Source organism: Verticillium nonalfalfae (assembly GCF_003724135.2).
Source record: "Verticillium nonalfalfae strain VnAa140/NRRL 66861 chromosome Unknown scaffold_44, whole genome shotgun sequence".
In the NCBI taxonomy this organism is placed as follows: Eukaryota; Fungi; Ascomycota; class Sordariomycetes; order Glomerellales; family Plectosphaerellaceae; genus Verticillium; species Verticillium nonalfalfae.
In genome coordinates, this window is record NW_021167269.1 from 13,767 (window position 1) to 33,826 (window position 20,060).

The window sequence follows — 20,060 nt, forward strand, 5'->3', positions numbered from 1 at the left end:
GAATCACTCCGGCAGCTTGCCCACACAAACTTGAAGAGATAATGCGGTACCTCAATACAACACATTGGGCCCGCGACAATGAATCAGGGTTGCCAACTCAGCAGGCCTGCCTACCTAGTCAAAAAACACACGCGGCTCTGCCGATGAGACATTGCACATCAAGAACTCGACCTGAGTGGGCGAAGTAGCTCTCCACGCTAGGTAGCATCATGAACGAGTCTCTACAGGTGAGAATAACGGCTGTCAGCAATGACAAACACATGAGCTTCAGCATAGCGGTTTCTGATGGCCCCGGGATCCCTGGCTCGCGCCTCAAGTTAGGACCATGTGGTTCCCGACCTGGTAGTTCAAGCTCCAGTTCGCCTCTTCGGCCCCTGTGCCGCTGCAGCACAGCCACACGGGACCCCAAGTCCAGTGGCGGCCGGAATCCACAGCGTGTCTTGGAATTCAAGGTGGGGTGCACAAGCCTGTGGCGGTTGCTCACAGCCTCGACAGGGCCATCAAGCCGTCTGACGACGAAGCGGCAAGAAGATCGACAACCCTACCTCCAGTTTTTCTCCAAAACATACGATGGGTGACGAATTTCCAGTACTCGAGGAACCTGGAACCTGGGCAGCTTTACCGACGTGGCGAGAAAATCTTATTTTAGCTCCGGCAACGCCTACACGCGTGGTTTCGACTCAGGAAGGGTGAGGCTGTCAAATTTACTGGTCTGGGGGCATCGGTTCGAATGAGTCTTCCGGTACTTTGACAGACTACCAGCGTACACTTTGGTCAGCTATGCTTAATGACGAGCCGGCAGACGAATGGATCAGCACACGCAGGCTCGCTTGGCCTTCATGGGCAGAGGTGGATGACGGGCAAAGTGAATCTGGCTTTTGAGCCGGCGAGTGCGAGCGCAGATGACATGCAGCATACTACAGCCCAATGATGTGTTCGAGCCAGACTGCCGGGCTCTCAATTGAGGCTACTGCTGGTTACGCCCCTTCATGGCCCCTGCCTGGTCCAATGCATGCTCCAGGAGAAGGCAGGCCATGGCTTCGGATTCGTTCGGACAGGGAGCCTAGTAATTACGGCGCAAAGGGATGTAAGAGCACGTAGAGCCCTTGACGGGGGAGGCAAGGACCGGAGGACTCCGTGAGCCTGCGAGGAGAGTATTCCCACAAGACAAACATGGTAACCCATCAAGATGGGGACCAATGAGCTGTTGTCAGCCTGCCCTTGTAGGCTGGGTACCTCATGCAGGGTAATCGAACCAGTACATTTTCATGCTCTTTGCTTCCTTTACCGGTTGCAGATGGTCCGCACGGAATGAGTGCAGCCGAGTGCAAACCCCTGGAAAGATGCCCCTGTACTTGTTGGTCTGCTGACGATGTGAGGGCTGTCTTCCCGACCTCCCTTGCAGCTATTGACGCGACTAAGAAATGTTGAAAATTCGCAACCTGACTACTTGACGAGGACTTCGACCAGGATCGACAATGCTGCATCCGTAGGACCTTGAGGCTTGTGCTTGGGGTTGGCCCCAGGAACCGCCATGTGTTCGCCTCTATCAGTCAAGAGGTGTGCCGCATAGCCTTGCGTTTCAATACTCGGCAAATCCAAATGGCCGGGTGCGATGTACTATGAATGCCCCAGGCTCGTTGGTCTTGCTGATGGGAGCAGCTTTCTCAGTATGGCTTTATTCGTTTGATTTACTACATGCCTCGTGCTGTTGTACAACGCTGCCCAAGTCTCCTACGTCGTCAAATCCCAGTCCTTTAGTCCTTCTTCAGGGGTAGCAGAATCTCCTCAATGCCCTTGCTGGTAATGACCATCATCTGCAGCGCGTCACCGACCTCAATGTGACGCTCCACTGCGCCATCAAACGCATCCTTGACCAAGATCTCGGCCTCCTTGCGCTCCAAGGGCACCACTTCCCTCTCCTTCAGCTCATGTCCAACGCCACTGCCTGGAACGTATTGGTTCTTGAAGTTGACTTGATTGTCAAGGAAGGGCGTGATCAGGCTGGCAGCAGCACCGCCAGCCCTGCTCTGCTCCCTCTCGTAGCTGCCCACGGGGTCGTACGAGAAGACGGCACCGACGCCCTTCTCGTCGAGACCGCCGAGAATGGCGTAGACGTAGTAAGGAAAAAAGCGCTTCTGGTAGAGTATCGTAGAGAGACGCTTGGCGCACGCCGTGACGCTCATGGCCTTGCCGTGGCGGTGACGGTAGATCTTGCAGATGGCATCCAGCCGCTCCTTGAGAGCCTCGCCATCGGCTGCGAAGCCAACAACTGACAGGAGAATGGTCGCATCATCTTGGTTAGATGTTGTGCCGCCAATCTTGTAAACCTTGGGAGAGTATCGAGAGTTGATGCTGTATCCGGATGTGCTACGGGTGTCACCAGCCACGATCGCGAAGTCGGCTCCGGCGATGGCCAGCGTAGAGCCGCCGTTATCGGTGTATCTTAAAGGTGTTAGCTTGACGTAGTCCAGAAAGTCATGGGCCTGTCTTACGGGTTGAAGCGGTGCTCTCTGTGCTCGCCGTGCGCGGACTTGGGGGCATCGGAGAAGGAGTAGTTGGGCCCATTCATCAGGGGGTTTTGGCTGAACATTGCGGCCATTGTGCAGTTTCCCACCAGTTGCGTGTCGGGAGGTGTTATTTGTGCTGAATGTAGCCACTGGATCGGTGTGGAAGCGCTTGCGATGAGATTGGCAGCGTTTGCTCGATAAGTCTGGGTAGATGCGTCGAAAGGTGAGGTTGAAGCTGAGCACGCGTCAAGCTGGCAGCCTTGCTAAGGTGGAAGCTACGGGGAAGCTGCGATGACTAAGATAAAAAAGTGGAGACACAATCCACCAGTCGTCACCCTGCAGGAGGTCACCTCGCGATGGCTTCACAAGCTTGCCAGTCTAGCAAAACAAGTTGGGCGTACCATTGCCATTTCCCCGTCTCCATCTCGGAACCCCAGCGCCTGTCCACCTAGTCCTCGCAAGAGGTTTTTGGTTCTTGAGATGTCGCGCGATATCAGGCTGAAGGCACTGCAGAAGATCGCTGCATTGTCTGCCGCCAGCTCGACTACCTCTTTCGACAGATCTGATCTCGACAGATTATGCAAGGCGTGCCCCCCGCATGGCAGAAGCTCTAATGGCTATTCTTCTAGTCAGGCTGTCGCTATTGGACGGGTGCCAATGGTAGGATCTCTGCCTTTCCCTTATTGAATTCACAGCTTATTTCGACGTAGACAATCCGCGAATTCGAAGTCCTTCTCGCCCTCTGCAAAGCCGCCCCGTCAATCAAAACCAGCCAAAGTGCTCAGAAGCTGGCCAACCAACTTGTCCCCTATATACTCGAAGCTCACGTTCAGGCATTTGTTCACTCGCCGTTCTTCAAGAAAATCGATCCCTCTCCTACCGAGGCCTTGGCATTTCATGTCACCGCAGCCCTGCTGTCTCTCGGCACAAATTACGATGCACTGGAGGAGGTAGTCTCGGACAGTCTCTGGGCGTTCATTAATTCTTGCAGTCATGCTGCTGAAAACATCGTACCTACGTCTGCGGATCCTCCCGAAGGCCCAACTTTGGACAACGCCATCCAGACGGCCACGATTGCAATCTCTTTGTTGGGTTTCCTGGAAGCTGCTGCAGCTCAGGCCGACTTCTGGCGTGCTGGAGGCAGACTAGCCTTGATCCAAAGAGTAAAGGAACTCCTGTCTGAACCGTTCCTCATCGCAGCTGAAACGGCCTTTTCCACGATCCGCAATGCGCACTCGCCAGATCGCCACACGAAGGAGTGGAAGCGCACTCTTCGCCACTATTCTGTCATTGGCCGACCACTTGGCGCGATGCTTCTGCAGAGGAGTTTCATGTGGCTTCTTGTGGCTGCTACCTCACTTCTGACTACCGATGCCACTACACTGAGAAGCACGCATGTCCTTGATGTCCACATGTCGGGCACCAAGCAGCCCGAGCCTTCGCGTGCTGCCGATGTCGATATACGATCCCTGGACTGTTATGCGAATATGGCATTGAACCAGATGGATTACCTCGAAGCAAGTGCCGATTTTGTGAGACTCGGATCCGTGGGCGAGCAAGAGCTGGCTTTTGCTGTAAAATCCGCTGCCCTGATCAGCTATCTCAATTGCTCGCTTATCAACGAAGACGTCGCTGATTCTGACAATGTTATGTCTTGGCTTGAGGAGGCACTCGCCGACCCGCTCCAGATGGCCGATGAAACCTTGGCTTCGGTCGTGCTTCGGGCAATGGCCATTACATGCAGAATCACGCCGAGCTACGCCAATACTGTCAGTCGTCTGCTGCCACGCTTCATCGTACAGACGGCGCCTGATTCGAAGACTGTCACCATTGCGTCTAAGAGTTTGGCATTTGTGCTTCGGAAGCTGTCACAGGATGCCGTCATCACAACACTCTACACCCTGGGTAATGTTTTGAGCCCCGGCTCAGATCGTGCGATTGCCAACGGTACAATGAACGACTTGAGCCAGGACGGGCCAACATCCGTTTATGCGGGACGGCATTCCATGGGAAGCAGTATATCTCTTCAAATTACTGGTGAAGAAGAAACCGCCGTTGTCTGGGGCAATGTGGTTCAAGCCGTCTGCGGCATTGCGGCTGCATGCAACGACCAAAAGATTACCGCTCTCGCTCAGTCCATGCTCCTACAGAAGATCGACAAGATCAGCCCTCGTGTCGATGCTCAAATCATCATTGGCGCCGCGGCACTGGCATTGAAGGGGGGTCAACTTGAGTTCCGCTCTTTGTTGAAAATGTACTCGAGAATCTCCCACCTTGGAGTCTCCAGCGACAAGGGCTTCCTCCTGGATGCTGTAAGTGTGACACCATTTATCCTGCATGTTTTGAGCAACTCCCTAACAAAAACTCAAGGTCATGAAAGCTCGGGTGCATCTTTCTACCCACCTCCGACGTGGATCGCCGTTGTATGACATATACTGGGAACACCTCTTGGAAAGCGTCATCTCCATTGGTGATGTGCACAAATCGCAAACGAAAGATGCCGACCTTCAACTTGCGGCACAGGAGATCGCGCAGCTACTGCGACCTCTCGCAGTCATTATGTCTGCAAACGATCTCGCATTCAATAATGCTACTGATGATGAGTCCCATACTTTGATCAGAGATGCGTGGTTTAACCTTGTTGTCCATGGATTCACCGTTCAATCAGACCTCGGAATCCTGTACCAGGACGAGCTGCGACTCATGGCCATCCACTCTCCGCCACTTGTTGCTGAACAGAGAGGAGAGCAGATCGAGAGTGACATTGAGCTAAACACTGTGCTGCGCCGTGGCATGAGCTCAGAGCGGGAGACAGCGAAGAGGAAGCATCTGAGTGACTTGGTGCCCTTAAAGGATCAGGAGATCAAGGGCCTTAGCTATCGGAAGGTCATTTTCTTGCAGTCGGCGTACCTAGTGGAGAGCCTCCGAGCAGACTCTGGCGACTGCACGAAGGTACTCTCTTATTTCCTGGAGCCCAGCATGCGCCGCGGGGACGTCAGCAGCACGATGGAGGGTATTGCTACTGCGGTGCTTGAAAAGTATCTGCGGAAGACCCTCGGGGGCCAAGACTCGAGCTTTTCGGCGCCCTTTGCGGCATCACAACTCGCCGCGGTACTTTGCAATTGCTGTCATCGGATCGAGCGTGTGCAGCAAGCGGCATTTACTTACGCTGATCGTATCATCAGAGATGTTCCTTCAGCGCTTTGTCATCGAACTTCACTCTTTGCTCTGTTGGAGCTCCTTTCCCTCATGTGGACCAGCTGCCTTGAGGCCGAAACAGACCTGTACGCCCCCCGCTCCTGTTTTACTTCGACACTTGGCGGCGTCTCCGTCGAGGTCTCCGATGACTATGACTTCCGTCGTAAGACACTCGACAATCTGCACCGCAGGGCCAAGGCTTGGGTTTCGGGAGTCATTGGCCTTGCCCCATTGGACGTAAAGGGCCAACTCCAGACATACCTGTCAGAATTCAATGACGAGGGCGCATACGGCCACATTTCCCTAGGTCGCTCTTTTGCACTTGAAATGTCCGCCGTCATTCCCTCCACAGACCAGAGGTTGCAGTCCTTGGACTTGGTGGGAGCCTGCAACATCAACACGGCTTCAGACTTTGTCGCACAATACACGACGCGTCAAGAGTACCGCTACGGAGAAACACTCCCTGATCGTGGCACTGAACTGGTGAGCTTCATGCACTTGAACCGTAGGGCCTCCTTTGTGCAGTCCTCAGTGTCATCCGCCTCAGAGAGCAACAATGCGGCCACCGCCCTTGCCCATGTCGAAGCACGGCTTCGGAGCAAGAAGTCGACTCCACTTTCCGAGGTTAGGGATATACTTCGACGAGCTGCCGCTTTGCTCTGTCGTAGCAGTCGCGATGAGTCTGACGTCGTTCACTACTTGGTCAGCATTCCCTTTGCTATGTTTACAAAGGAATCCACCAAACTCGGTGTCTCACTGTGGCTTGGTGTCATGAACGAGAATCCCCGACTCGAGCCCCGTCTTCTTTCTGAGATTGCCCAGCAGTGGGAGCTTTCCATTCAGCGAAGGCTCGGGCTCTTCAGTCGAACCGTAACGTAAGTCTTAACATATACAGCTCAGCTCGTCTGCCAGCTAACTCGTTACAGTCATCCTGACCCCTTCTTCCTGCGCGGGGAATCGGCGCCAAGCGATCTCGAAGGCATTGCCAAACAGAGACACCACGTCCATAACCTGTTGTCGCCGCACATGCGCCTGATGCAATTTTTTGCCAGCCACTTCAACGCTACGCGCCTTGGCAGCCCCGATGTCCAGAAGATCTTCTTGCGAATTCTCGATATCACTCTTGATGCCATTCTTACGGCAACACCGCACCCGGTGGCCCGCGAGCTGAGATATCAGATTGTTCTTTTCGGATTAAAGGTCGTCCGCGCCTGCACAACGATTGGGGCAGTGGCCCTAGGGCGTCTGAAAGAAAAGTTGCTGTCAGCCGGACTGAGCTGGTTCAGGGCCGCGCCGCGTTGGTCCTTTGGCAGCAACATCCTCCAGCTGAAGACTGAACTTCGACTGCTGTCTGACGTTGTCGTCTCCTTGAAGCAGGTCGATGCTATTGGCGCTCAGGCAGGAGGCAACCTCAAGTCCCTCAAGGCTAAGACGCAGCTACTGTTGCTACTTATTGAGAATGAGCACACCCGACTCTCTGTCTGGGTTCATCCGCTTGAGCCACACAAAGCACACACCTTGAGCCATGCTGCGCCGAAGACGGCGCTCGAGGTAAGCGTGACAATGAATTGGTTGCCGAAGAAAATGCACTGACAACATCTAGAACTCTTTGATTCCTTTGGTCAGAACAGCATGGGCAGAGGATCCGTCTATCGCCATTGAACTAGTGTCAAGGTTTCAGATTCCTCGTCTGCATCAGGAAGTGCGCTGGCTTCTCCTCAATTTTCCAGCCAAAGCGGTGTCTGAACCTGAGGCACTCCCTATTCTCTTGGGTGGTACACTGCCGAATGATGTCAGCTTCCAGCTCAAGGTTGGTTTTGCTCGTTCTGATTTCAAAACCTAGCTTACATGAATTACAGTACCTGCTTCTCTGGGCACCGGTGAACCCGATCACGGCAGCCACCTATTTTTCCCCTACCTATCGCAGCAACCCATACATGACTCAGTACGCCATGAAGGCACTTGAGTCTCACTCGAGCGAGGTTACCTTCTTTTACATTCCTCAGATTGTACAGGCACTTCGCTACGATGCTCTGGGTTACGTCGAGCGGTATATTCTGGAGACTGCAAAGTTCTCTCAACTATTCGCTCATCAGATCATTTGGAATATGAAGGCAAACGCCTACAAGGACGACAGCGGCACCATTGTAAGATTTGTGTTTGTGCGCATGCAAAAGATTGAACTAACATGATACAGCCTGATGACATCAAACCCACCCTAGACACGGTTCAAGAGAAGATGGTGGCCAACTTCAGTGACGCTGACCGCGACTTTTACCTGCGCGAGTTTGCCTTCTTCGATGAGGTGACCAGTATATCGGGCAAGCTTAAGCCATTCATCAGCCGGCCAAAGCCGGAGAAGGCGCAGAAGATCGAAGAGGAGCTTCGCAAGATCAAGGTAGACGTGGGCGTGTACTTGCCCATCAGCTCAGATGGCGTTGTTATTGGCATCGACCGCAAGTCGGGCAAACCCCTGCAGAGCCATGCCAAGGCACCGTACATGGCAACTTTCCGTGTCAAGAAAGCAAAGAAGTCCATTGCCGTTGATGGCGAAGAAATGATCGAAGAGGTCGGCAAGCAAGCTGCTCAACCTCAGGACAACCAGACAGTTGAAGTGTGGCAGTCGGTCATTTTCAAGGTCGGCGACGATTGTCGACAGGACGTTCTCGCGCTGCAGATGATCGCCGCATTCCGAGGCATTTTCCAAAGCGTGGGCCTCGACGTCTATGTATTCCCCAACCGCGTCACAGCGACGGCGCCGGGTTGCGGTGTCATTGAGGTGCTCCCCAATTCGGTGTCGCGCGACATGCTTGGCCGCGAGGCGGTCAACGGCCTGTACGACTACTTCATCTCCAAGTACGGCAACGAGGACTCGCTCCGCTACCAAAAGGCGCGCACCAACTTCGTCAAGAGCATGGCGGCCTACTCAGTTATCTCGTTCCTCCTACAGTTCAAGGACCGCCACAATGGCAACATTATGATCGACGACGCGGGCCACATCCTGCACATTGATTTCGGCTTCTGCTTTGACATTGCGCCTGGCGGCATCAAATTTGAACGTGCCCCCTTCAAGCTGACCACCGAGATGATGGCCGTCATGGGCGGCGCCGACCACCAGGCCTTCAAGTGGTTCGAGGAACTGACGGTCAAGTCCTTCCTCGCAAGCCGGCAGTACTGCGAGAAGCTCAGCCAGATCGTCCTGCTCATGATGGACAGCGGGCTGCCGTGCTTCAAGCCCGAGACGGTCAAGCACTTTAGGCAGCGGTTCGTGCTCGAGAAGAGCGAGCGGGAGGCGGCTGAGTTTATGAAGGACCTCATCAAGAAGAGCGCCGGCAGCTACTCGACGGGCGTATACGACCAGTTCCAGCTGCTGACGAACGGAATTCCCTACTAATGGAGGAGATGGATGGACATCGTTCATGTGGGGCTTACACTGCATTTACTACAATACATATATAGATGGTATGCCTGCAGCCTCGACTTATCCTGAAAAGTTGTGGCCCCAGTACGCACATGCCTGTACAGGACCATCTATGAAACAACGCCGCTTGCTGAACAAATGAGACTTGACCGCCACCTTTCCCGCTACCAACCCCGGTAGGCGGTCCTGTGATGCCGCAAGGCCTGGGTATGCATATGCTTCCTTTTTGCTAGGGAAACCAGAAATCGAAATCAAAAGTATGAGACGGTTGGATAGATGTTAGAGGACTATTTGTTGATGTGTGTCTGGAGGTTGTATGTGGCGTAGTCGACGTGCACGAAAGCACGGTCAACGATGGGCACCGACTCGAGGAAGTATGTGATGACCTCGCTGAGGTCGTGGCTGTCTTTGAGGGGCATGTTGGCGGAGAGAACAATGTCGACCTCGACGAACAGCTTGTCACCGGCGTGGTAGGCACGGAGGTTCTGGATCTGCTTGACCGCTGTGGAGAAGCGCATCGTCAGGTAGAGGACTGTCGTCGTTAGCATCACTGCCGCTGGGAGGGGAAATCAGGAAGAGACATACGCAAGTTCCGCTCGTCGGACGTGGCAGAGAAACCCGTCAGGTTGCGGACGTGGTGCATGGAGGTCTGACTCCAGTTGAGGATGACGACAAGGGACAGAAGCAGACCACCGAGTGCGTCGAACCACCAAATCTTGGCGTAGAAGCCAACAATGGGAAAGAAGATGGAGCCAGTGTTGAAAATAACGTCGGTCATGGCATCGTCGGCCAGGGCACGGACGGAAGAGTTCTTGACCATGCGGCACCAGAGCCAGCAGGCGCCCTTAATGACGACTGTGCCCACCATGATGGCGATGGCGGGAATGCCGAGCTCGATGATGGTGCGGTCGGGGGAGGCAAGCTTCTGGATAGCGGCGAGAGCGACCTGGGTGAAGGAGACGACCATGACGATGGAGAAGACGAGGACGCCGATGGGCTCGAGACGACGGCGGCCGACAGGGTATCGGTGCTGATCATTCTGGCTGGCGGCGATAAGACGAGTGGTAGTCCAGACAATGGCGGTACTGAGGAAGTCGAGAATGGCATCCACAAGAGAGGCGAGGACGGAGACTGAGGGAACGGAGAGGACAACAACGACTTTGCCAAGCAGAAGAATGGCATTGGCAAGGAAGTTAACCCAGATGGCCAAGGTCACGATGGGGTCGCTGCTGTCAAGGTCGGAGTCCTCGAGCCAGGGAATCTCGGGCTTGGGGTAGTCATCACTGTCGGCGGCAAAGGGACGGGCCTCCTCCTCGTCGTAGAGGGCCTCGTCGCGATCGTTGATACCGCCGAGGAGCGGTGTCGACTCGGTGGGCTTGAAGATGTCCTTGGGGTTGCGGCGCGGCAGCTTCTTGCCGTTGATATTGGTGGCGCTGTCGGCGGAAGCGAGGTCGGCGCTCGTGCTCACGTCGGCACTACTGCCGAGCTGCGTGGTGGGTGTCCCCGAGGGGTCGGCTCCGAGCTGGCCAGCTGCAGAAAGAGAAGACGAGAGAGGCGTGGGCGACTCCTCGGAAATGGTGCCCGGGACGTCGACAGGACGAAAGGCGGATGCATCAAGGGACTCGGAGTACTCGTTGAGAAGATCATGAGGCACGGAGGAGTCGAGGAGCTGGTCGATGTAGAGGTACATGCGGATGAGGTCGTTGTTGCGCTCATAATATTCGCGCAGAGGCTTGGTCATGGCCCTGAGCTGCTCCTGGGTCTTCCAGTAACGATCCCATTGATAACGGGGGTTGCTGTTGCCGATGAGACGCATGCTCCTCATCTGAGGGCTGAATATCATCTGGCTCAGGCGGCGCTCCTCGGCCGTCGGGCGACGCGGTCGGCCGCCATCGTCCGAGTTCCTGTGAGGCAGCAGCCGCGAAGCGTCCGACTCGTCGTCCTCGTCATCGCTCGGCAGGTGGAAGCCTCTGTGCAGTCGAGGCGACTGAGGATGACCGTCGCGGATGCTGGCAGTGGAGCGGTTGCGAATGAGCGTGGCCAAGGTGCCGTTGCCACGAGTGTGGAGGGGGTACGGGTATGAGTCTGTCTCGGCGTGGACGGCGCGTGTGGTGGATGAAGCTCGCGAGGACCCCATGGCGGGCGGCCTCTGAAGCGGCGTGGAATGGGCTTCGGGTCGGATCTGATATGTCGTGCCTGACGCAATTGATGAAAATAAGCTTAACAGAGGCTGGAGACAGCAAGGCCTTAGTGTCTCTTGGGGGAAGACAGTTTCGGGGCAGCTCTGGACAGCTTGGGCAGCTCGTAGAGAGGGTAAACGGGTGTGGGAGCGAGTGTAGCCGGGTCTGGGTACGAGGAGGGCAGGTTTTGTCGGTTTTTTTCGATTCGAGCTCCCTCGGATCTGGTCTAGTTCTGGTCTTGCAGGGGCCACCTGCCCAACGACGAATGGGCTGCAGCAATTGGGACCCCGCCCAGCTCGATGGAGGGGTGGTGCCTGCCTCTGGCAAGGGAGAAAGGGCCCTGAGAGCTGCGAGGGGAAGCTTCACCTCACCCACTGCTCCTGAACGTGCAGCTCCCCTCGCTCTTTCTTGGACCCCTGATTCACGTCACCGCTTGCCTCAGGTCCAACCAATCCACCCATCCCCTCCTGACTCAGCTGTCGTGCAGCTGCCGCACCTCTACAGACAGCAGTTGCCATGTATCATCAAGGTAACTACCACCGCAGTCTTCTGTCGTCCCCCCGTGCATCCCGTGCATCACCAGGCCTTCAACCCACCCTCAAGTTCAAGTCAATGACCCCGCTCGTCGTGCTACCTCATATCACATGGCTGATCTGGCGGCTGCTGCGGCGATCTTCCAAAGCCCCGTCCACCTGACCCAGACTTGCCAGACACGCCGCGAATGCCCGGTCACGGTGGTTTCGGGTCGATGGATCCAATCCCTCAGGGTCCTTGCGCGGTGTTTTTTTTTCTATCAACTCCGCTTTGAGTTTCGGAAACCACCTGTGGACGGTTGAATGTCTTGGCTGTGAGCGACCCCTGCAGATCAAACTGAAGCTTGATAGTTACTCAATTTCTTGTTGTATCGGAAAGGCCACTGTCACAGCTACATCAACAACTGCCCCCCGTCCATCCTGAGGGTCCGTAGGAGAATGACGGCAGGTTTGTGTGTAGAAACCATACATCTGTCCAGGAGTAAGACACTCCTGTAACTCGACGGACTACGAAATCAAATGATCCGAGACCCAGAGCCGTCACCTTCTGCGCAGCACCCTCGGAGTCTTGCCTTGACCATTACATTGGAGCTGTTGCCCAATACTGTGCTTATTGTCTAGACCCTGCTCTGTTGGAAAGACAATGCGAACCCTCACCCTCAGTGGTTGTCCCAGGTCGAACATTCTTCCACATTTCACTTTCCAACCACGTCAGAAGGATAGCACCGTGACACGTCTACCGGCGTTCGGGACCGTCTCCCCAGCGAAAGCATCAGCGCCGAACTGCATCAATTAGAGGGTTGCGACAGCTCGGCAGAGCACGCCAACCGACACGAGATTGCAACCTTGGATGGATCGGTACTACCTTGAAGATGCTAGGCTTTGGACTACTACCACACTTATCCATAAAGCATCCTACAAACATGCCCTATCCCAACATGAGCAGTCATACTCTCCCCAGCAATACTAATCTGCGCCTACAGCTCGACACCCAGGTTGACGTGCACGGCCTTGCTCTGCGTGTACGCGTCGAGCGCGTACTGTCCCAGCTCTCGTCCAATGCCGGAAGACTTGTATCCGCCAAAGGGGATACCAAAGTGTGAATCGCCTGACGAGTTGATCCATACCATGCCCGCCTGCAGCTTGCGCGCAACCCTGTGCGCGCGGCCGATCTTTTGGGTGAACAGAGCTGCTGCGAGGCCGTACGACGTGTCATTGGCCTTGGCAATGACCTCGGCGTCGTTGCTGAATTTGGAGATGACCACTACGGGGCCGAAGATTTCCTCCTTGACGATGCGCATGTCCTCGGTGGTCTGTTCCTGTTGCTTAGCATCTCTCTCCAATTCATGTCTAGACAGGCATGCGCTCGGTTGTGTATGAACCAGCCTCGTCACGGCACTTACATCAGCAAAGATGGTGGGCTCCAAGAAGTAACCCTTGTCGGCGTGCCTGCTGCCGCCGTACAGCAGTCGGGCTCCGGCTTTCTTGCCCTCCTCAATGTACGATATGACTCTGTCAAACTGCACCTTAGACACCTGAGGGCCCTGCACCACCTGCTCGTCAAAGGCGTCACCGAGCTTCGCGTTTTCCTTGGTGACCTCGATGAACTTGTCGAGAAAGGCGTCGTAGATGGCCTCGTGGACGTAGATCCTCGACGTCGACGTGCAGACCTCGCCCTTGTTGTCCATGATGCCAAAGTGACACCACTTGACGGCCTGGTCGAGCTCAGCATCCTCAAAAACAATGGACGGACTCTTGCCGCCGCACTCGAGGGTGATGTTTTTCAGGTTGTTCGAAGCCTCCTTCATCACGGCACGACCCGTGTTGGTGCTCCCCGTAAAGGCCACCTTGTCGACATCCATGTGTCCGGCAAGAGCCTTGCCCGCGACAGGCCCCAAACCAGGCAGAATGTTGACAACGCCAACGGGCAGGCCAGCCTCGATGACGAGGTTGCCAAAGTAAAGCGCCGACAGGGGCGTCTGCTCGGCAGGCTTCAGCACGACCGTGTTTCCGCAGGCCAGAGCCGGGGCGACCTTCCATGCGAGCATCATGAAAGGGAAGTTCCAGGGGATGATCTGGGCGCAAACGCCGAGGGGCTCCTGCAGGACGTAGGCCAGCTTGGTGGGGGCCGTCTCGATGGTGCGGCCCGTGATCTTGTCGGCGGCGCCGGCGTAGTATCGGAAGACATTGTAGGACTCGTCAAGGTCGCCGGCCAGGGCGGCACTGTACGGCTGCGGAGTGGGGGCCGGATGTCTCAGCAAGGCTGCGGGCAAAACGAGCAGACTCAACGTACCTTGCCATTGTCGAAGGCGTCAATGGCGGCAATCAGCTCTCGGTCGCGGTCGATGAGCTCGGCGAGTCTATATAAGAACGCGCCCCTGTCGACGGCGGCTAGGTCGGACCATTCGCCATTGAAGGCTCTGCGTGCCGCGGCGACAGCCTTGTCAACGTCTTCCACTGAGGCACCCTTCAATCTGAGCGCTTCTTCTTCGGTTCTGAAGGTCATGTGAGCAGCCAGACGCCGCGTGACCAAAGATAAGCGACCTACACAGGGTTGGTAATGGCGAATTCATCGCCAGAGGCTGGAACAAACTGGTTGTCGATGAAAAGGCCTGTAGGTTGCTCGTACTCGCGGCCGTTCGGCAGAGTGATCGGTGTTGAGGACGCCATGACGAGCGTGCCGAGGCGTGAAGGGGACGACCTGTGATGCGGGGTGTAGCTAGATAAGATATCTACTTAGGAGCAAGGGGTAGTAAGACTAGACGGCTGAGAGACACAAGAACAAGGCGATTGCGGCTATTCTACGTAACGGCCTGGTGAAAAGGGGTTAGAAAACCAAAGGGTTCCTTGTCGGGTGTATATCATTTCAGGGCGCGGGTGACAGATGTTCGACTTGGCCGAGGTGACTGGAGAGCTGGAGGTGTGGTGGTGCTTTGTGGAGATACGCGGGGTAGCTTGCGTACTACCTCATGGTGCGCTCGTTGGCTTGCTACTACTTCGAGGAGGGGTGACACCTTGTACGACAGCGTTTAACAACACGCTCCAGAGGGGCACTACCTCATCCTGACGAACTGGTCGAGTTGATTGAGGTGCTGTCGTCATTGTTTGTCAGTCTAGAAACTTTGCCTGCCAAAATGTTTCTGACCGCTCACGCCCTGGACGCAATTGCAAATGTCGAGGTGAGGGCGTCTTTGAGGCGGTGTCAAGCAGGCTGTGATCTCTGTTTCCTTGATTGAAGTCCATCTTGCTGCAATGCTTCTTTCGTATAAGGAGCTATGTGATGACATCAGTCCTGGACAGAGGTAGATGTCCGTTTCTTTGCACGGACACACGGTGATCAAACTGATTGATAATACCTACTTGCTCCCGCCGAGCAAGGTATCTAGTACTCTCAGCTTCGTTTGCACTGCGTGCTAAAAGCCTGCCTGTAATTCGTCATCTAGGGAGAAGATGTCACATCATTAATTGATACTGATGCTCTGTCGCACTGTTGTTCACCTCCCTGATGAGCTCCTGCATCCAACAATCGGCCGGGGTAAGACTAGGTATCTTGAGCAGTTGGCACTACCCTCGAGGTGTCACCCTCTTTTATTGTATGGATTCACTATTTCATGATTCCGCATTGTGATTTCAGGAAGAGTTTGCCTCTAGCCATGCTATCGATGCAAGGTCGGGCACAACGAGATAGATGGCGAGAACAGAAACCTAATTGTTCTAGTCGCGCCCAGATTCTTTTATATGGCGTCAGAAAATTGACCGAGAGCAGAGAACCGCAATGATAAATAAATAAATGCAATATTTGGAACCTATAGGTCAATTGACAGTTACTGAGGAGAGAAGTCGGAGGCTCCCCTGTTCGAAATTGAATACGGAGAAACGCCCGTCCCATGATTCGCTCCGAGGCCAGGCAATAAAGCTGAAGCGGAAGAGCGCTTTATCGAAGGTTCATTGTGTGCGGTTCATGAAGAGCATCTTTCCAAAAAGACGATAGGGTTTCCATTTGTACATTGTACAGGTGGCTACAAGACGGGGGTTTCACCTTCAGCTAGCCGTTGATTGTCTATTCATTTGATTGGATGAGACCGCAGAATGTGTGGTTAACGAGTCAAACATCCTGACTTGACTTCTCTAGGTGGCCTAGGTCAGACTTAAAGTCAAATATTCCGCGGATTGACGGGGGATTAGGAGACAATAAATCCACCGTACACTAAGACGCCGACTTTTCTACAGCCCTTGGTAATAGCACTTGAGCCGGATTTTACGATCAAGTCGTCAAGGACCTACCATTGACTGATACTTGTCTTGGATCCTAGGGCGGAATCTAAATCTGTGTAGCTGTGCGAACTGGCCGAGTACAGATCCCGCTGTTGGAGTATATGGGCCAAGTCTAGAAACGTGGAGCGCGACGATGCTAGCAAATTCGAGATTACGTCCAAGAAATATCAAGAGGTCGAACAGGACAAGACATGGGTCAGAATGAGTGCGAATACTGACTCCGGAATATTCCTCGTTTCAGTCGACATCTTCCCGAACGAGAAGCTTGGAGTTAAACATTGATCCACCGTTCTTTTAATGACATCTTCCTAGTCTGGCTGGAGTAATGAGCCCGTGTAGAAGGTTGTAGTGAAACAAGGGGCTCGTAGAAGCGTCTGGATATATTGCGTCAAGCTTACGACACGTTTTGTAAAGACTTCTTCGATGCCCGGTGATTTTCGGGAGGCGCCTGCGGAACCACGGGGCAGGGGCTAGTTTAAAGGCTTGGGGCTATGGGAGAACATATATCAGGGCTGCAAGGGACCCGAATTCGGGTGTTATCTTAACCCCTACCTAACAATTGACTGTAGGTATCCCCTGTGTAAGACCTCTTCACTCTGCTCATCCCACGGCTCTGACAGTAACCCGACGATCGATGCAACTCGGTTCTGGTCGGACGATGGCTAACATTGGTTTAACGACCAGTAGATGATGTCAACATAGACAGCGCAAATCAACTCAAAGCAAGTGACATGTTTCAAAAAAGGTCACGCCCATAAATGCTGGAGAGTTGGGCGACTCTTTTGTAGAGTTAGAGCAGCCGCCTCGGACTCAAACCTCGCTGAACCCCTGGCAGTTGAACCTTCGACGACTTCATCTCACGTAGAGTAGGGCTCTTGAGGTGTGACAAGCAAGTCGAGAACCAGGCTGCCATTGGGCTTATCTCTTGTTGACAGCATGGCAGCAGATCCTTGCGTGACTGTCGTGAACATTCTTGAGGACTGACAAGCCTGGGACAGGTTTGGGGCTCCAACACAACCTTTGCTTGTCAGCTGGCTGGGGATTTGCTCGTAGTGGGAAACACGCCCCATGCTACAGCTTTCCATGCCGTATGAACAAATATGATCCGCAGCCCTTCATGACAACGACGGGCACCATAAGTTCGAACTGACCAATGCCGACATCTTTGATTAGTCCACAGCCCTACCGGGTAGGCAGGCAACATGCGCCAAGGTAGCGTGATGGGCCGGGACCGGCTCGGTGGCGACTAAGTGCACGTCTATAGACGGCGACGACATGGACACGATCTGACATAGCCCTGCGTTCGTCATGGTCGGTGTCAGCCGCCGCAGATTGGCTAGCCACCTGGAATCGGATGTACTAGGGGATAATGCTAATAGCCACTTGGCAACCCGAGCAGCCGACAGCAGCGTCAGTGCTGAACATACAACGTCACGTCAAACAAGTACGCCGGCTGGGTAGAGCACTTTGAACGCGGATAAGGTCAGGTCAGTCTCAGGCGCATATCTTGGAACTCAGACACCTACCTCCCTACTTACAACCATCAATTCAGTGCCTCGTCAAGGTATCTGTGTCGGAGGCACCTGTCAGGATTGCCCATCACTAGTTCTGCGAGCCACAAGCTGTAAGGTAGATAGGTACCTCAGGGGAGCTCATGCTGCGCTGGATCCAGTGAGGCACCCGAGGGTTAGCCCTTGAACACGGCAGTGGGGGCCCATTCAGTGGCTGCCTACCGACGGTGCAGAAGCTAGGAACCAGGCACTACCTACCTAGATGGGCCGACGTCCGCCCTCGCTGGATGAACGCCATGGTGGCATCCACTTTGTTATGTTAGCGTGGGCGGCCAACGACCAAGACCAACCTGCCGCCTGCATAGCAGTACGCACGACTAACACATGCCCACAAATTTCATCATGTCTCAATCCAATCCCCTCAAAATCCATCATCACCTCCAGCGGAATCCACATTTTCCGAGTTCCAAGATATTTCTCGTCCTTTCACATGTTGCACACGTTGGGGATCATCGGTCTAGACTTGTCGCTCCTCGCGTCAAGCTTTTCATTCGCACACCGGACCAATAACCCACATGGATCCGCCTCCGTGGGGAGACTTGACCTGACACTTCTCTTGTGGCTCAGGTGCCTGGAGCATCGGACAGCAGACTCGCTTGCTGACGAGACTCACAGTCAGAATCATGTACCTGTCATGACCGAGCCGCCAGACGCCGACCGACCCATCCACCCTTTCAGCCCGCCGTCACTTTCGCATGATTTATCTGATTGCCCACCTGGCTCTTCGGACCTGGGGATGAACGGAGCGGAGTTTATTTGCTTGTCCGGACTGGAACAGAGGGACTGGATCCGCCGAGCAGCCACATGCATTGTTGCCTGGCCCATGGCGGCTTTTGTCCTGGCGACGGGCGTGGCTAGAGACAAGAGCAACAGACGCCTCCTCCGAACCAAAGCAATCTCGACGCAATCTAGAGCAAAAATACCAAGTGCCCCTCTAACCAGCCACGCAGCTCAACCCACGATGAGGCCCAGCAAGTTGAATAGCACAATCAATCGATCCTTGACATCCCAGCGAGGCTGGGCTGGGATTCCAGAAATGACTGGACATTACCCGGAGCATGGTAGGTAGGATCAACTGGCAGATTCGGCTGTGGTCTAATGGTGCCATCCTTCCGGCAGATCCGCCTGCGCCGCTTGCCTGCCCCCCCTGCAAAGCGCACAATGTGGGCATTTCGTAGTCACCATTCTGCGTCTCACGGGACGTGTGGATGTGAGGGTGGATTCTTTCGGTCTCATGGGTCACTGACACCGAAAAAAACAACAAAAAAACACGAAAAAAAAACACGACAAACAGCAGATACGGGACTTCCAAGCTTTTAGCTGCTCTTCTTTTTCAACAAGTCCACCATAGTTCCCTGCAGCAGCCGTGGGGATGAGGGGCCGGCCCAGCATGGTCAGCATCCATATTGACAGTCATCGCTCAATTGACTGCGAGCGCATGCGTCCCTGATCACCAACCAAGACGCCTGATCAGCCCCCTGGGAACGTGAGTGACTGTGGTCTCAATGCAGGTGGAGACAACTCGAGGCTTAGCAAAGAGTCCACTAACCCAACACGCACCCGCTCTCGCGCCGTCCGCCGGAACCACTGTTCAAGCTTCCACAGGATCCAGGGGACTTTCGTCAAGAGATGGCGCTTGCACTAACCTGTAACCGCTTAGCGAGAGGTACGATCGAGCTGGCCGGGCTGCCACCTTCGATCGACTGAGTGAAAAGGAAACGGCGACCTTTCCTCGAAAGGCGATGGCCGAAGCCAGGATGCGACATTGCAACACCGGTTCGAACTATTGAATAGCATGCTTCAGACAGCAGCACATGCACCGCCCTGATACAGACGACGGTCTTGATGTCATCCATTGTCATCGAGGTGCGTGATCTGCAGTGATTGCCCGTCTGCTGCCAGGGCTGACGAGTGTGCCATCACCCACTATATTGGGGACAAGAGGAATGCCAATCGCCCCAGCATTCCGCTCTACACCGATGCTCGATCCTGACATCACCCGTCTATAGACCCGTAATCCATGTCTACAAGGGTAGCTAGCAACCGTAGCAGCGATGCCGACATCTCGACAAGCGATACCACCGTTACAGTGGCAGCCGTAGTAGAAAGGAAGGGTCGGTGAGTGTCTTTGTACTTCGTGAAAAACATGTCTCGTCCGCGGCGACTTGCGGCAACAACATTGTTTCACCGCAGGCAGCCCCGGACACTGCGCGCTGGGTGCGATCGACGGCACCTATGTTGCTTCCGTGAAAGGTCACGGACGACCTCATCGATTGTCCATACTCTCCCGCTTCCCGCCCGTCCGCACCGCAAAGCGCGGCCGCCGCATCGTGGGAGAAATAGAGGAGCCAATGATGAAGGCGGATGCCTGT

The 20,060-nt window shown here is 54.7% G+C and overlaps 4 protein-coding genes across 4 annotated transcripts; 1 reads left to right on the plus strand and 3 right to left on the minus strand.

Annotated features, from left to right (window-relative positions):
- Positions 1-1,757: 1,757 nt before the first annotated feature.
- On the minus strand, positions 1,758-2,602 carry PRE7 (Proteasome subunit beta type-6; the record flags this gene model as incomplete). Its single annotated transcript, XM_028640445.1, has 2 exons — positions 1,758-2,445; positions 2,496-2,602. The coding sequence occupies 2 exons, from the start codon at positions 2,600-2,602 to the stop codon at positions 1,758-1,760; spliced, it is 795 nt and encodes a 264-aa protein (XP_028495313.1).
- Positions 2,603-2,990: 388 nt separating this feature from the next.
- Positions 2,991-9,102, plus strand: PI4KA (Phosphatidylinositol 4-kinase alpha; the record flags this gene model as incomplete). The annotated part of the gene is made up of 7 exons (XM_028640446.1): positions 2,991-3,170; positions 3,221-4,822; positions 4,881-6,583; positions 6,635-7,259; positions 7,312-7,518; positions 7,568-7,855; positions 7,906-9,102. The coding sequence occupies 7 exons, from the start codon at positions 2,991-2,993 to the stop codon at positions 9,100-9,102; spliced, it is 5,802 nt and encodes a 1,933-aa protein (XP_028495314.1).
- A 314-nt stretch (positions 9,103-9,416) lies between these two features.
- Positions 9,417-11,266, minus strand: D7B24_006314 (uncharacterized protein; the record flags this gene model as incomplete). Its single annotated transcript, XM_028640447.1, has 2 exons — positions 9,417-9,631; positions 9,715-11,266. 2 exons carry the CDS (start codon positions 11,264-11,266, stop codon positions 9,417-9,419), a joined length of 1,767 nt encoding a protein of 588 aa, XP_028495315.1.
- A 1,553-nt stretch (positions 11,267-12,819) lies between these two features.
- On the minus strand, positions 12,820-14,512 carry D7B24_006315 (uncharacterized protein; the record flags this gene model as incomplete). The annotated part of the gene is made up of 4 exons (XM_028640448.1): positions 12,820-13,155; positions 13,246-14,073; positions 14,136-14,337; positions 14,391-14,512. 4 exons carry the CDS (start codon positions 14,510-14,512, stop codon positions 12,820-12,822), a joined length of 1,488 nt encoding a protein of 495 aa, XP_028495316.1.
- Between the last annotated feature and the right edge of the window lie 5,548 nt (positions 14,513-20,060).